The sequence below is a fragment of the Fundulus heteroclitus genome, chromosome 10 (genome assembly GCF_011125445.2).
Source record: "Fundulus heteroclitus isolate FHET01 chromosome 10, MU-UCD_Fhet_4.1, whole genome shotgun sequence".
NCBI lineage: Eukaryota > Metazoa > Chordata > Actinopteri > Cyprinodontiformes > Fundulidae > Fundulus > Fundulus heteroclitus.
This window is the reverse complement of record NC_046370.1, coordinates 26,164,459-26,181,182: the sequence shown is the minus strand read 5'-3', so window position 1 is coordinate 26,181,182 and position 16,724 is coordinate 26,164,459. Positions and strand designations below refer to the sequence as shown.

Genomic DNA, 16,724 nt, shown 5'->3' with positions numbered 1-16,724 from the left:
CCATAACCATAAACCTGTGTGGCTGAAGCTGTAAGTCTCATCTGTCCAGACCAGGGGTCACCCTCTTGGCAGCCACATTCAACATCTAAAAGCTGGAATGGCATAGAAATACCCTGTTTGCCTGGCTGTGCCCCTAAACCTTTCCTTCCTCCTCCCAACCTTAGGATTTAGTGTGTAACTGGCCCCATTTCGCATACTTCCCCAAACAATGGTAGCTTCCCTCAGGGCTTCTTGTGCATGCTAAGCCCTTGTAGTCATGTTGTACACTGTAGCTGTTGCTTTAATCTGGGACTCTATAGCTGGTGCTACTAAGGAATCCCTTATGTGGGTTAGGGTCCAGATTGCACTGGCTAGCAGGATGTTGGACCATTTTTATGAAACATTTCCTGGTTCAGTGAAACAATATTGGCAGAAAAATGTAGTAAGTAGTGTAAAATGAAGCTGAACTTCCACAAAATATTTTATTATCCAATGTAATCATAGAAAATGTAGTAATTTTGACTTCAATTGACAGTCATTATAAACATCAAAAAATTAAGAAAAAGACAGAACAAAGCGTCCCAAAACAAAGAAAATACAACACAATTTACTTTACTTCCTTCTAATAAGAAATTAACTGCAGCATACTTGGCTGAAAACACAGAATATCATTGGGTGATCACAGCAATGTAACATAAAAACTACAAAATATGAAAACACAGCAAGAAGGCAGGATCTATAAAGATAAATCTACTCCCTACTACTGTATTGTGATAAAAACATGGACCGTCTTGTCCTTTTCTGGATACACACATAGCAACTTCCTGATGAGCGCGACGTCTTCATTAAGACATTCAGTGTCATGGCAAGGGGGCTAGGGATTAGACAGCTAACTACTGGTTGATAAGAGGGCCTCCCAGTGACAGTTCATCATTTTTTAAGTCAGATTCTGTTCTGAGAAGGCACAACTTGTCAAGATCTTACCTACACAAGATGAGCAGAGTCATAACTCATAAGTAGAAAATGGGTACGGCAGATAAGTTACCTCACGTCATATCTGCAAAGCACAATTATTGATAAAACTTTTTTTCCCTTACAAATAAAAAAAAGCATTTAAAAAAGCTACCCATCACTAGTTTGTAGTGTTTTCAATTTAAAAGTACTTTAAAGATGCGAACATTAAATAGCACTGTGTGCTAGATGAAACACGTCCCTCATTCAGTTCCGATAAAAAGCTGGATGTTTGTTGCAAATTTAAAAAAAAAATATATATATATATATTTTTGAAATGAAAATTGTCTAAAATTAAGGATTTCAAACCCTGTTACAAAAGCATTTGTTTGTGATCACCAAATTGCTTTGAATAAAGTGAAAGAATAGCAGCAGCATACAAAAAAAAAAAAACTGTTGAATCAGGCGGCAGATTTTACACTAACCATTTTCTGACGGCTGTTTCTAATGAGAAGGATTGGACGGTGATTACATCTAAACAGAACCAGTTTGCCTTACTGTAAAGTCCCCTGAGATGAATATTGTCATGAACAGGCACTATAGAAAGAAAGTAAATGGATTAGAATGGCACAGATGAAGCTCCGGAAGGCTTTCATCGTAAAACAGTGCATATGAATCTTAATAAAAAAAAATAAAAAAAATGAAATTATTTGAATTATAATTAGAAACAAAACTTTCACAAAGTCAACCATGTTTTCAATTAACATCTTTCTCCTTTTTTCTGACGGATATTTACAAAAAGGTGATCAGTAAGTTAACCAATGTTCCCATTAATCATGAAGAGAAATCTGCTGCTTATTTCAATAAATCAACACAACCGATAGTTTTTTTGTACATCCAGACGGCGTTTAGTAATGCACAGGGACAGTCATGGGGACGGAGAGCTGTGGGACTGATAGCTGTGGGACCGATAGCTGTAGGACCGATAGCTGTGGGAGTGTTTGTCTATCTGCTGTAGTCTCTTAATGGCTTGAGGGTAGTACTTGAGGAAAATTCTGTGTGCGATCTCATAAGTGTCTCCCTGAGGTTTGGTTGGGTACTTTCTGCCGTTGTAAATGAATCCCTTTTCAACCTGGAAAACTGCTTGGTTGAATAAATCCTGCTTGAATGGAATTCCTTTGTCCAGACACTCCACCAGTGTTTGGACAAACAGCCCCCACCGCTGAGCGTAGTAGTCCTCCACAAGCCCCCCCCACTCTTTGTTGGCATAGTCCAGGATCTCGCCGCTGGGACCCCACAGAGTGACTTGGTTTCTGGCATTCATGTCGTAAAGCTGCGCCTCTCTCTCATTCAGGCCCTTGGCCTGTGCTTGCTCCAGCCATGTCCCTAACAGAAAGTTCTGGTTGCTGCTCAACAATCGGTCGAGTTCAGGCAAGAGGTCATAGACTAGCACACCACCTGCAGTCAGCAGCTCTGGCATTTTTTTATACTGGAAGGCATCAGCAATATCCTGGTAAAACGACGACGTCAGAACTTGCAGGACCTGCCGGGTCAAATCTACAAGATCATACTGGAAGGTCTCTTTGGACATAAAAGAAGGAGCTACTTCCATGAAGAGCTTCCAAGCTTCAAACAGCTCAGCTGGGTCATACCACAGGTCTGTTCTCATTCGGAAAGACGGCCTGCGAACTAGTGGGCTGTGGTTGTGATTGACATAGCCTGGTATAGTGCAGTTGTAAACGCCGGAGAATAAGAGTTTCCAGGCAGCCGTCAGGTTATCATGCATGCTACCATAGCGCCGTGCCGCATATAGTGACACCCACTTTGCCAGGTTGACTGGCTCTTTGCGCCATGCCAATTCACTCATTAGCTCATAAATGACAGGATTCTGCTCAATACCCTCAGGTGTCATCCCTATTCCTACCAGAGTGGAGTTTGGGAAATGCAGGGCTTTAAAAGGCCCTGAATTGATGCTTTCAACTGTGCCAAAAAAACCATTGTTGCCCCCAAAATTGTGCAGCATACACCAGATGAAGGGCTGTCCATAGAAAGACTCGGTGTACGTGAAAACTGGGTCAGCCTCTGCAAACAGATCCAGCACAATCATTCTTCCGAGGGGCACGCCGTGTAGCAGTGACTGAATCTGCAGTGGCTTCCAGAACGAGGGATCACTAAAGAATAGCCAGCCTTGCATCAACCAGACTGCATCAGGATCAACTGGGGGAAAAAAAAGATTTGCACGAGAGTCAATAAGAGGACATTCTTGAAAGACATGTTTTGTACAAGTTTGAGGGTGGCTTTGAGATTCAAAGACGCTGAGATACTCACCGGCAGTCATGGAGGCAAAGATAGAGCGACTGACTGCAGACAGATAGATGGGGTCAGAAGAAGGTGGGGTCATCTCATTAAAGGTGTCAGTGTTGTAGATATGATCTGTCCCAAACAGTTTTACCACCTGAGACAGATAGAGGGCGCCTATCTCTTGGAAAAGTGGGTCTCTTGGGTCTAAGATGTAGGAGCATGAGAAGCTGCAGTTGAAATGTGCCCACGGTCCCAGTCTAGTAACGTTTGCTTGTGGGTATAACCTGGAACACAAGAAGCAAAGGACACAAGTTTAGACAGAAATGGACACATAATCTAGCTGGGGCAGAACTGTGTTTGCCACTTGGTCAAGTAAAGCTGAACCCAACTCCCCTCTGAGTAATTCTCACAGGCTAACCAAAGTGTTGTTGTGGATCCAAAGACTGGGAATCATTGTGAACCAGATCACAAAGCAAGGTCCACAAAGACCTGGAGGGAAGTTTGGTGTGGATGACCTTGACTGGCCTGCTCAGAGTCCTGACCTCAACTGAGAGCCACACCTTCTCATCCAACATCAGTGTCTGTCATAAATGCATAAAAAATTCCTATAAACACTCCAGATTTGTTTGTTTATTTGTTCATTTATTAGGATCCTCATTAGTTTCCACCTAAGCGGTTACAGTGGCTATGGATTAAGAATGGGATGCCGCTTGGATTCATCAGTCAAGGCGGGCAAGTGAATACTTTTGGTACTCTAGTGTCTAGTGTATGTCGTCTTCAAAAAGTGCTATTTTATGCTCCATTTGATTTATTTTAATACCCTTAATTTTAATGTTTATCCTTATCCCTTGGCCAAACGGTTCTATGAAAAAAAAGCAAAAAGCAGTGGTGAAAGAGGGTGACACTGTAAACAACCCCTCTCCAAACTGTGAAGAGAGTTTGCCATTGATTTTCATTTTAGCAGTTGGTTTAGGGTATAGAGCTTCAATAGTTGTAATAAAGTTGTCCAGGAATTTGAAATGAGATGACAGTCTGTACAAAAAACACCATTCGACAGGATCAAGGCTTTTTCTGAATTGGGCAGAACACATCTTAAATGACATGTATGGTTTGTCTAATGTTATCATTTCTTTGTCTCCATCTAATAAAAAAAAGTTTGATCTAAGTGTATAAGGTCTGGTAGGAAGTGTATGTATGTGTGTGCATTAGTGAGTGTAATTGGGTGTGAATGTGGCTTTAGTGTAAAGTGCTTTGAGTGGTCAGGATGACTGGAATAGCTTTACATAAATTCAGTCCATTTACCATTAGTGTGACAAAAACAAAAACACGTCACCTGAGAATTCCTTTGGGAATGTTCCCAGAGAAGGCCGGCAGCACAGGTATCATGCCAAAAGCTCTCATCCGCTCTAAGATTTTAAACTGCAAGAAGGAGGAAAGGTGATGAGGATTCATTCCACAACAAGTTATCTCAACATTTGTCAAGGAAACTAATTTTAAAAAGTTTTATATTTCCATCTATCTATGACCTCAGGTAGTGTCAAAACAAAACCTCTTCAACTACACCAAGTTTGGGCTTGAGGCCACAATCCAGGGGGACACATTAAAACTCCATCCCTTATAAGATGTCCAGAAAGCATCCAGACTATAATGATGCCTCAGGTGGCATCATTAGATTATTAGTCACTTGGAGTAGTGGCTTTGAGCGACTGCTGAATTGTAAACATCTTTTCCCTGTTCCAAAGGGTCAGTCCAGCTTCACTTCTTATGAAACTCATTAAAGCTCCTTGTGCCTTACTTTCATTCTTTCAGCCACATCCTGTTGCTAAAGAGCACAGATGAGGGCTGGAGCCAAGATAAACTGGGAAACTGACAGCTTTGCCTTTCAGTTTAGAGCTCTCTTTACCACATTTGACTAATACAGGGTCCACGTCAATGCAGATGCTTCCTCAGTGTGCTTCCTCTCTTGTTCTTGTCTACTTTAAAACTGTGAAAATGAGCCTGAGATACAGAAAACTGTTTCATCTGAGTGGTACAATTAAAAAACATCCTCCTTAGAGCCTCACACTTGACTGGGTCTGTATTCATTTATTCAGTTAGCATGTTTTTATGCCACATCACTAAGTCTGAAGTTAACAGAGCTTTTTCTTCCTAAGGATCTTGACCTAATGGCGCCCCCTTCTGGAGTCAATAGACAACTTTTTTCAGGATTGAAGGGCTGAAGAGAACAGATTTCAAGGCACAGCTGTTTTTAGACATTTCCCTTTGAATATCTTTTGGTGGTCTGCAGTCAGGCTGTTCAACACGTTCCTAATTATGTGGGGACTCACTATTGATAAAAACTAAATGTTTATGTACTACTACATCTCAAAAGATTAGAATGTTGCATGAAAGTGCAATATGTTTTTCCAGTCATCTGAGATAGTGAAACCCATACTATATATAATCTTTACATACAGACTGATATATTCCAAGCCTTTGTTTCTGGTAATTTTGATGATTATGGCTACAGATAATGAAAACCCAAAGCTCACTGTCTCAGAAAATTAGAATATTGTGAAAAAGTTAATTATTAGAACTAATGGTGTCACACCCTAATCAGCTAATTTACTCCAGACACCTGCAAAGGTTTCCTGAGCCTTTAAACAGTCCCTCAGACTGGCTCAGTAGGCGACACAACCATGGTGACTGGACAGATGTCCAGAAGACAGTCATCAAAGCTCTTCAAAAGGAGGGGTAGACACAGAAGGTCATTGCTGAAGACGCTGGTTGTTCACTGGATTCAGTCATATTAACAGGACATTAAGTGGAAGGAAGATATGTGCTAGGAAAAAGGGGCACCAGGACAGGGAAAACCACTTCTCAAGGCGTGGACTGAGACTGGAGGCGGCGCATCAAGAGCCACCACACAAACAAATACTAGACATGGACTACAAATGTCGCATTCCTCGTGTCGAGCCACTCTTGAACCACACACAAAGCCAGAAGCATCTTAACCTGGGCTAAGGAGAAAAGGAAAAGGACCACTGCTGTGTTAAGATGAAAGCAAATTCGGCATTTCATGTGGAAATCAAGGTTCCAGAGTCTGGAGAAAGAATCCATGTTGCCTGAAGTTCATCGTGAAGTTTCCACCGTCAGTGATGGTTCGGGGTGCCATGTCATCTGCTGGTGTTAGTCCACTGGGTTTTCTGAAGTCCAGTCAATGCAGCCACCTAGCAGGAAATTCTAGAGCACTTGATGCTTCCCTCTGCAGACAAGCTGTATAGAGATGCTGATTTAATTTTTTATTTAAAGCAATCTGGGCTTCCATTCCACCTACGCAGATCCACAGGCCTCTATGTCTATGAGCATTGATGCAGTATTTCATGCAAGAGGCCCAACAAAGTATTGAGTGCATAGAAATGGACATACTGTTCAGAAGCCTGACATTTGGCCTTAAAGCCTCCTTTTTATGAATGTAACTAAAAATATTTTACTCTATGTTTAATGAATCTCTATAAAATAACTGTTTTACTTTCAGAAATGACTGGCAAAATATATTGCACTTTTACACTGTATTCTAATTTTCTTCTTCTCTAACAGAGGTACATGTTAAGAAATACTATTTAAAATTACACAGGGGAGGTTTTTTAAGTTAAGATGGCCTTAAATTAAAAGACATTTTTGCTAAAGAAAAGCATCAGCCTCATGTGGGATAGTGATAATAAAGTATAGACCTTCAACAAGTAGGGCTGGGCGACATGGACCAAAAATAATATCTCAATATTTTTAGGCTGAATGCCGATATACAATATTTATCTCAATATGATTTTCTTTTTATAAAATAGCTAGAAAAAGGCATCTCTGAATCTAAGCTTTATCTCACAGGCAATTTTTTTTTTAACAAACAGCTGTAGATAAATATGAGAAACTGCTGAAAATAACCTACTGGAATACATAAAAGTATAATTCTAACGCAACATAGACCATCTTGGTGTAATCGATTTTTTTAAATCTGGAAATTTTGCCCAGTCCTAACAGCAAGATCTCACAAAAGTACAAAGTTTTTAAAAAGCATGCTTTAAAAATGGCCAATTTCTCTTTTTCGAGACGTCAGGCAGTCATCCTAAAATTCAGCTGAAAACAGTCAGTAACTGTGTCAGCATGTAAGAACTAGACTTTCTGAAAATGATTTTGTTTCTGTTTGTTAAAAAAAAATTACATCAAAAAAAGCTGCTGCCCTACTGTAGACCCCTCCGTACAGCATCACTAACTAATTTAAGAATAAGGCAGGTTCAAAGAAAAAAGCAAAACAATAACAATCACTGACTGTACACATCAAATCTTAAAGTGTGTTAACATTCAAGGAGCAGTGAATACTTGGAGGTACAGCTGGTTCACATGCCAGGACTGAGGCAGAGGCCCACCAAACTTGTCCATGTTTGCCATCCGGTTCCAGGCAAGAAACGCTGGTCCAGAGAAGAACTCTTCTAACTCTGACTCGTTTAACCCAAGAGCACGGTACACCTGGAGGAGAAATGAGACAGACGTTCAGGGGCTCATTATACACTCAGCTGCTCAAACTATTCCACAATGTATAGCAAGCAACGACCTCTATGAGCCATTTGTGCTGTTGCTAGTTCAAATGAAGCGAGCCCTCCTGAAAACAGAATAACATTTAAAACCATAAACTAAAACATGATTAAAACACTAAATTAAATGACCGAAGAATGATAGAAGAATTTAAATTAATCTACAATCATATGTAAATAGATTTTACCATCTAGCTAGACTTGTCATGACCTCCCTTTTACCTGTTGGACTGGTGCAGCCAGAGACTGCACAGTTTTGTAAATGTTGGAACAGCCTGTAAAGGCAGGTCTCCCTTTGGGGACAGCAAAGTAAGAATCTGAATCTTAAAGCTAAAGCATGTTTGAAAAAGAACGCTTTCAGCTGCATTTTAAATTGGTCTAGTCTCTCAAGACAACATGAAAACAAAGGAACATTGTTCCTCTGTTGGGGTGTAGTAGACAGTCCTGTGTTTCACACCTGTTCCTTGAAACTACCAGTAAATTTTGGATGGATGGATCTGAGTTAGAGGGAGCATGTAGCTATAGAATAGGGGGGACCCAGGATGGACCCCTGGAGAACCCCACATGTGATGTATGTATGATGTAATAGTTACCTATTGATACAAAAAAGTCCCTATCCTTTAAGAAGGTGTAATTGTTGAAACACAACTAAGGACCGGTAGATTTAATAATTCAGTAATGTCAGGAGTCTTTATTGTCATTATGTAACCATAGTGAGATTTTGGTGAGACACTTGCTCAGAATTCACAGAAAAACAGACAAAATCAAAAACATCGATAGAAAAACAAAGAATGAGCATTCATAGAGAAGACTCTTAAAAAAAAAAAAAAAAAAAAAAAAAAAAAAAAAAGGAAAAGCAAAATTTAAAGTTAAGCGGTACAGCAGAAGAGAAAGACCAATCAAAAGGGGGGAAATGCCGTGCAATTATAGATAAGGCATATTGAGACAAAAATAAAATGTTAAAGCTGAATGTCCCAAACAACACTTCCTGAGAAGTTAAAAAAACATGGAAATAGTTCTTAGTATCTGATAAAGTTTTAATGTTTAAAAAAAAAAAAAAACACACAACAACGCACTAACAACAGTCAGTTATAGAACCATTTAAAATATTGCACAACTGTGTGAATTTATCAGACTGAGGCTAAAAAGTGTGCAAATAGTCATTGAGAAAAATGTAAAAGTTCAAGTTAATAAAATGCTCAGCAATACTGTGATTCTTACATATTGTTTAAAAGAAACTCTGCTCATTGTAGAACAATCTACCTTAGGAAGGACCAGTCTAAGTATTTTAGATTTATTGTAACCATCAGGATGACAGGTTTTGCTTTATGTTTATGTGATGCTTTGTTAAATAGGTGCAAAGGTAATCCTATGTAAAAACACGCAAACACTAATTGTTTTCATTGTGTCAATTTTTAACAGTATTGCTGAGAAGGCCTTCATATGGACAATTATATTTATCCCCTGTAACTTTGTTTTTATACCTTTGCTTTGTGCCACTAGAGATTACCTGTGAAATGGTGGACATTGAACATTTAAGTGAAATTGTGTTTCGTAGTTTAGTTTTTATTGTGTCTTTTATGCTTTATGCAAATAAAAGTATAAAAGACAGCAGTATGATGTGCGGCCATTATTCCGTCAGACCTGTGCAGCTACATTTAGAACCAAACATAATCAAATGTGGTCCATATTCTTTAACGGTGAACTTGCTCTTTAACTTAGGTCCAGCTAGACCCAGACTCCAGCCTCAACATCAGCCACAGACATTTGCAATTAATCTGATTATTTTTCCGAGGTCTTTTTGTTTTATCTCAGAGAGAATAGATAAAATAGGATTTTCCTACAGGCTCTCACCTCTTGCCACACAGCTTCTTGACCGGTGAAAGCCAGAGGCAGATTGATTCCATTAAGTGCCATCCAGTCTATCTCTTTTTCCCATCTGGTCCAGTCCCACCACACAGAGGAGTAACTGAAGGTGCAGACGTTCTGGTAATACCGGAACCTGGACACAACCAAATAAAAAGTGTCATCTTATGAACATAAATCATTTTTTCTTAAAAATCATTAAAAACAAAGCGAAATCCCCCATATAGTTCAGTCTAAAATTAGAAGTGTCAACACAGTTATTATTCTCTGAACCATTAGTGCATCAAAGAAAACCTGGCACTGAAAACTTTTAAAGGTCAGAAAGGCACTGCCTTCTTCTGATGGGTTAATCATAACAAAAAAAAAAAAAAAAACTAAACAAAAAGAATCCACTAGAAGCTCCTCAATTGGTTGAAATACGCCCATACAATGCTGTGAAAAAATATCTACCCTCTTACGAAATTCCTCCGTTTTTCCTTTTTTGTCCCACTTAGGTGTTTTCAGTTTATCAAACAAATTCAAACAGCTGACAAGGATAAGCTGATTAAATAAAAACGCATAATGCAGTTTTTATACGAGGATTTCTATTAATGGAAAAAAAAGTTTATTCAAGTCAAAATGGCACTAAGTGAATAGGTTGGTGCCTCATAAAGCTAATAACTGGTTGTGTCACCCTTTGATGCAGCTTCCATTAAGTGTTTGTAATAACTGACAATGAGTCCTTTACAACGTTGTGGAGGGTTTTGACCCATTCTGCTTTAAAGAATTGCTTTAATTCAGTCACATTGGATGGTTTATCATCAATCAGCTTTAAGTGAACTTTGACTAGACCACTCTGAAGCCTTTATTTTGCTTCCCTTAACCATTCAGCGGTGGAGTCTCCTGCCCCAACAGGTGATAGCAGGAAAGATCCCACTCTGCACCAAATCTGCAGCATCTTGCTCCAAACACTGAAGGACCTAGGCTTCCTCAGGAGGAGCAGTTGAGGCGGTGCTGCAGGATCCCACAGAGCTGCTCTGCACAGACCTTCAGGACATCTGGACCTGCAGCCTTGTCCTGGTTTAAGCCTGTGATCCTCTTCATTCCTGACCACACATCTCTTATATTCTGGTTACAGAACATACTACAGAAGTCTGGTTACAGCGGGATGGCGTAAATCCAGATTTGGTGGGGGTCAAGTCCAAGAAAATAGGCCTTTCCCACAGTTCAGCCCTTCCATGCTGTAGTTTGGCTTCCAGGAGTGAAAACACAAGTAAAAACACAACAAGGCAAAGTGAAAGCCAGCAGCTCCTGGCCACTGCACACGTTCTCACCGCCATTCATTAGACTGTTTTAATCATCAATTATTTTCATTTTATTGTTTTTAATTGCTCCTCTTAAGACCTGTTTGTACGGTCGGGGATATGATCCTGCAGTCACGTCTCAAGTAGCAGGAAGTAGCCTTCCTGCTACTCTCGTTGGCTCTGTGTCAACGCTTCAAGTTACATCAGGTTGTTTTGCCCACGATGATCAATGGAAGAGATGGTTTGTACATCCTCCTCCTCCTCCTCCTCCTCTCTGGCCCTGCCCTGCATCCCATGATGACTCATTTCTAACTCATCTGGGACTTAAAGCTGTGGTTCAGGTTTTAGTTGACCTCCTGAGACATGGATCAACTGCTGCTGGTTGCAAAAGATAAACAAAAAAAAAACAAATTAAAACATCTTGTTTTTACAGCTACAACTGCACAGAAGTAATAAAGTATCAGGAAAAAAAAAAAAAAAAAAAAAAAAAAACAGCTACGCAACATCCAAGCTCCAAAAAAATAAGTAAAAAAATAAATAATTAAATTGGAATGTATGCAACAGTTCCTCTAACATGGTCCCCGCTGTGGGACAGATCTATCATCTGTGATAACAGACAGGCTTCTGTCTTTCTTCAATGTTTTTATTCACTTGGAGAATGCTAGAGTTATACCTCATAATTTTATGAGTATTATAAAGATTTGCTGGATTGTGACAAGCAGTTCAACAGCCGAAGGTTAGCTGCCCAGCAGTGGAGTCACATGCTGCTTACATGCATTTCGTGTCTTTATTCTAGGTGACGTTTGCATTTGGAGATGCATTCAGTTCCCTTAAAAACAAAGCCAGCAAACTTGTTTTATTGTTCCACTTCCCTTTAGTCGGTAGGAATTTACAGGAGGATCAGCTCTATAAAGAGAACAAAGTTCCTCATTTATGCATCAAAGTGTGATTCCCCAACCTTGATCTAATCTGCTGGAAGCTTTCAGTTTTGATGCATAGGAAAAACATTTATGTCCAAGCATAGGTGGAAGCAGATTCAGTCTTCTTAAAGTCCTTTCCAAAGACAAAATTCAAAATCACAAATAATGAGAAACACAATATATTTTCCCCACCCAACACACTAAAGCCATAACAGTCCTTGGAAAACCACTTAGCATCCTTTCTAAAGCCTAACTACTGTAAACAGGTCCTAACTGGGGTGAGCTGATGTGGGTCTGATGCACAACAGATAACGGTAAGGAAGGGTCAGCCCCTGCAGCCATCCATTACTGTAGCAATCAATCAATACATTTAAAAAAAAATATTAAATCAAAAAGGGATACTCAGTAAATCAACATACAACCATTTTCAACTTGAAAAAATAATAATGCATATTTTAAATGCATTCTAAATGGCAAAAACAATGATTAATCCTTTTCTCTGGATGGATTAATAACTGGACAGCAAAAGGTGCTTAATAGGAAATTTTGTTCTACAGATTTGAACCAGCTGAAGCTAAAACTGCCACTGCAGGAGGTCTGGATGAAGCAAATTTACAGAGAAAGAACGGTTTCCCATTTTTAAATCAAAAAGCAAATTTTTTGTAGAGTTCTGACTATTGACTGCTCTGAGTGTTTTGTTTTTCTTTCAGCAAATAGCATGTTTTACAGTCTGTATATTCTACTTAATGATTATTTGATTACTAAATTAGTTTATTATTTGAATAACTGATTAGTCACCATTTATCTGATTGTTTCAGCCAGAGGTCACTAATGGATCTGGCCACAGAGCAAGTGTTCATATTTCAAAGGTTATGAAACATAACCTGCGACACTCGGTCATTTATCCATGCATCCTCCCTCCCCATCATAAAACTCAAACAAGCAGGAAAGCATGTTTTTGCATAAGGAAAGCTGTTAAGGCGATATGTTATGACGTGTTGGAGAGCTGATCCACTTTAACCATCTCAACATCACACCCCTTCTCAAAAAGCGAACTTTATGAGGCTGTAAAAGAACCTTCCTGCTTTTAAACAGGAAGAAAGTCAGTGCTGTAATGGGACTAGAAAAGCAATACATAGTCTCACGAAAACTTAATCATTTACACAAAGTTACATTTCAACATCATTTCAAACCGAGACGCAGATGAACAAATGGCCCAAATCACAGCTCCTACACAAACTGGGCAACAGGCAGCGAAAAAGAGCAGAAGGCGGAGAGAAATATTCCTTTTTCAGGTTGTAGTGTGAGGGAAAGCTAGAGCTTTGTCTGCCATAGAGCTGAGCTTTTTATATTAGATCTAAGACCTAACCCTAACCCGCCTAACACACACACACACACACACACACACACACACACACACACACACACACACACACACACACACACACAGTAAACAAGTGTTCTCACAGTCTGCCAAACCTAACCTCGGCCGTGGTTCGGTCACTGACCTGTGGGGGGTGTTTATGCGCAGCACGCCGGTGAGTTGTGGCAGAGGACTCGGCAGCTCTAGCTGCTTCCCAGACCAGGAAACATGGCAGTTGCAGAAATATTTCAAATAGTTGTAGATCCCAGAAGCCAGGGCCACCCCGGTGCTGCCTGTGGCGACAATCTTCTTGTTTTTATCAGATCTGAGCTCACAGACATCCAGGCTGTCATTGGAGAGGCTCCTGTTGACTGACACCATGAACTCCGTGGATCTGTTCCCCAGCAGCCGCCGCAGCAGCTCGGCCACTGCTGTCGTCTGTGCCTCATCACTTACTTTTGGCTTGATACGGTCCAGAGTAGGAAACTTGCAGCTTACTGTTAGAAAAAGACAGCCGACAACCAGAGCCACGTAGAAGGCTTTTCCGCACGACATCTTAAACCTTATTAACAAAAAGGCACAGTGGAAGAAGTTTAAAAACTAGTGGATTTCTTTATTTGCTGGCAAGCAGGAAACGGTGCTTTACACAGAGCACGCTGTCCAATCAGAGAACGAGATGCTGACTCAGTAATATCTCCCACCCAATGAGACGACAGCAGTTTTACATAGCGGGCTCACGTGATAAATCTGTCACGTGATTACAAAATATGAGGGATGGGAATTCCGACTCGTTCCGAGATCCGCATAATTTGGCTTACCTTAAAGAAACCAGGCAGTAGCTATATAAGCAGAGTTGTGAGATAAGGACAAAGGTAGGAGGAAGTAATCAGGTGATTATCAGGTGATTTTTAGTAACAGCTGCAGGAACTAAAGGCAGGGAGCTGAGGGAGAATAATAGACAGAGTAGAAAGGGGAAAAAACATAAGAAGAAATCCAACAGAAAATAATACCAAAATGATACAGAATCCACTAATTAAATCCACAAGGTAAGAATAAACAAACATTAAAAGGATAATGAGTCAAAGACGGCATGATCCAGGAAGTTAAAGAACTAGTCCAAAACAAACAGAGATTGTGATATTTCTGTTATACACTGTGTGCACAATTATTAGGAGAGGATTATTTGTTCTCTTAACTACAAAGCTGATTAATTAAAAAAATGTTAATAAACTTCAAATAGGAATGTTTAAGAAATTAAAAGTGAGGTTTTGGCTCTCTTGGAAGAATATATGTACACAATTATTGGGCAACCACTATTTATTATTATGCAACTGAATGAAAAACACCTATTTTCCAATCTTACTTTTTAAATTCTCATTGGTTTTAAGTGAGAATTATAAACAAACAACTCAAAACTTTCCAATAAGCATTTCTGACATTTAAACAAGCACGCAAAAAAAAAATGCCAGCAACCAATTGTTAGGTTTTGGTTTGAGGTGGATGGCGGACCAAAGTGCAGGCAAGCGTCTGGCAGTTGCATATTGAAAGGTGGTTTATTAATAAAGAAATAATAAAGTTTACAGACCGGCAGATGAAATAGGGACCAGGAACACAACTGAGAAGAGACCAGAACAGGGGTTGCATAAAGGAGGAACGGCAATGAGAGTGACTGAGCTGACTGAATAAATTGCGGAAGAGTCAGAAGGGAAGGCAGGTGGAGTAGATAGTAGATTAAAAGTGTATGATCTGACTGAGACAAGAGGAGAGCAGAACCTAACAGGAATACATTATGACTGAATAAACTAACTACACTGAGGACAGGAAGGCGGGAAAATAGGGGTTTAACAGAAACAAGAATAAACGACTAACATCATAATGAGCAGAAAACTAAAAACAGGAACCAAATCTAAACAGATAAACAATACTAAAAAGGTGCAAATGCTAAACAGACCACAGGACCCCAGGCACCTAAAACTAAATAATCAAACTCTTGGGGATCCAGACACCAATATAGCCCCCCTTGTTTTCAGTAACAGTGACACGCCTTACAGTCATGGAGTCCATCAGCTTCTTGATCTGTTGATGATCATCTTTTTGTGCAGCACCAACCAAAACCTACCAGACACTGTGTTCAGAGAGGTGGGCTGTTTTCCTTCACTGTAAATCCCTGTTTAAGTACTGCCCACAAGTTCTCAATTGGGTTCAGGCCAGTCAAGGAAGAGGGCCATGTCATAATTTCTTCATCTTTAATGTCTATATTAGCTGACTATGCAGAGGATTACATGGATGCATGTGATGGAGTTATCCCCTGCATAAACATCATTGTCTTTTTGAAAGAAGCAGACTTCTTTCTGTTCCACTGCTTGAAAAAAGTGTCTTCTAAAACTGGAAGTAGGTTTGGGAGCTCATCTACAACCCCAAAAGGTTCAAACAGCCCATCTTTAATAATACTAGCCCATACCAGCACCCCACCTCCACCTTGCTGGCATCTGACTTGAAGCAGAGTTAAATACCTGTTACTGTTCAAGCCATGGGCCCATCCATCTGGTCCGTCAAGAATTACTCTCCTTTCATCAGTCCTTGAATAACTTTGAGCAATCTGGTTTCAGATATTTCTTTGCCCAGTCTAAATGCTTCAGCTTTTCTGCGCTGTGCAGTGAAGGTTGGCTTTCAGCCTTCCTTGCCTTGGCCATGTCTCTGAGCACTGAACATCTTGTAGATTCTGCAGGCAGATTGCAGTTATAGAATATGACAGAACTGGAAGATAATGGTTTCCTGGTAGCTTTACGTTTGATTCTGCCCTAATATTTGGCAGTTTATTTGTGTCTTTTTTGGAAACACGTGTTTCTTGTGATCCGGTTGACTATTTGCAACAAAATGTTTGCCGGTTCTGAGATCACACCCCAATATCTTAGCAATTTCAAGAGTGCTGCATCCCTCTGTGAGAATTTTGGTAATTTTTGACTTTTCAAAGTTAGTTACATCTTTATTTTGGCCCCTTTTGCCTAAAGAAAAGAAGTGGCCTAATGATTATGCACACATTGATGTAGGGTGTTGACCCCCTTAGTCCACACCCTCCCTCATTACACAGATACACATGATCTGCTACGCTTAAATCCATTAAGTTTATCCATCTTGGAATTAGAACATAAGACTAAACAATGATATGGTCAAAAATACTTATTTTGGCTAATAATGGTGCACACAGTGTACCTTTATCTGAATGGGGTTTACAATGTCACCCACAAGCAGCTACTACTCTGGTTGTCGGCTGTCTTTTTCTAACAGTAAGCTGTAAGTTTCCCACTGTGGACCATATCAAGCCAAAAGTTAGTGATGAGGCACGGCCAGGTGAGAGCAGTGACCGGGCTGCTGAGGTGGCTGTTGGGGAACAGATCCACGGAGTGTTGGTCAAAACAGGAGCCTCTCCAATGACAGTCTGGATGTCTGTGAGCTCAGATCTGCTAAAAACAAGAAGATTGTCGCCACAGGC

General features: G+C 40.0%; 1 protein-coding gene across 1 annotated transcript; it reads right to left on the bottom strand.

The window, feature by feature from the left end:
• Window positions 1-442: 442 nt before the first annotated feature.
• On the bottom strand, window positions 443-14,444 carry naglu (N-acetylglucosaminidase, alpha). Its single transcript, XM_012876240.3, has 6 exons — window positions 13,377-14,444; window positions 9,654-9,801; window positions 7,588-7,734; window positions 4,565-4,650; window positions 3,259-3,515; window positions 443-3,147 (listed from the first exon to the last, which is right to left on the bottom strand). Exons 1-6 carry the CDS (start codon window positions 13,784-13,786, stop codon window positions 1,859-1,861), a joined length of 2,337 nt encoding a protein of 778 aa, XP_012731694.2. The 5' UTR covers window positions 13,787-14,444; the 3' UTR covers window positions 443-1,858.
• Between the last annotated feature and the right edge of the window lie 2,280 nt (window positions 14,445-16,724).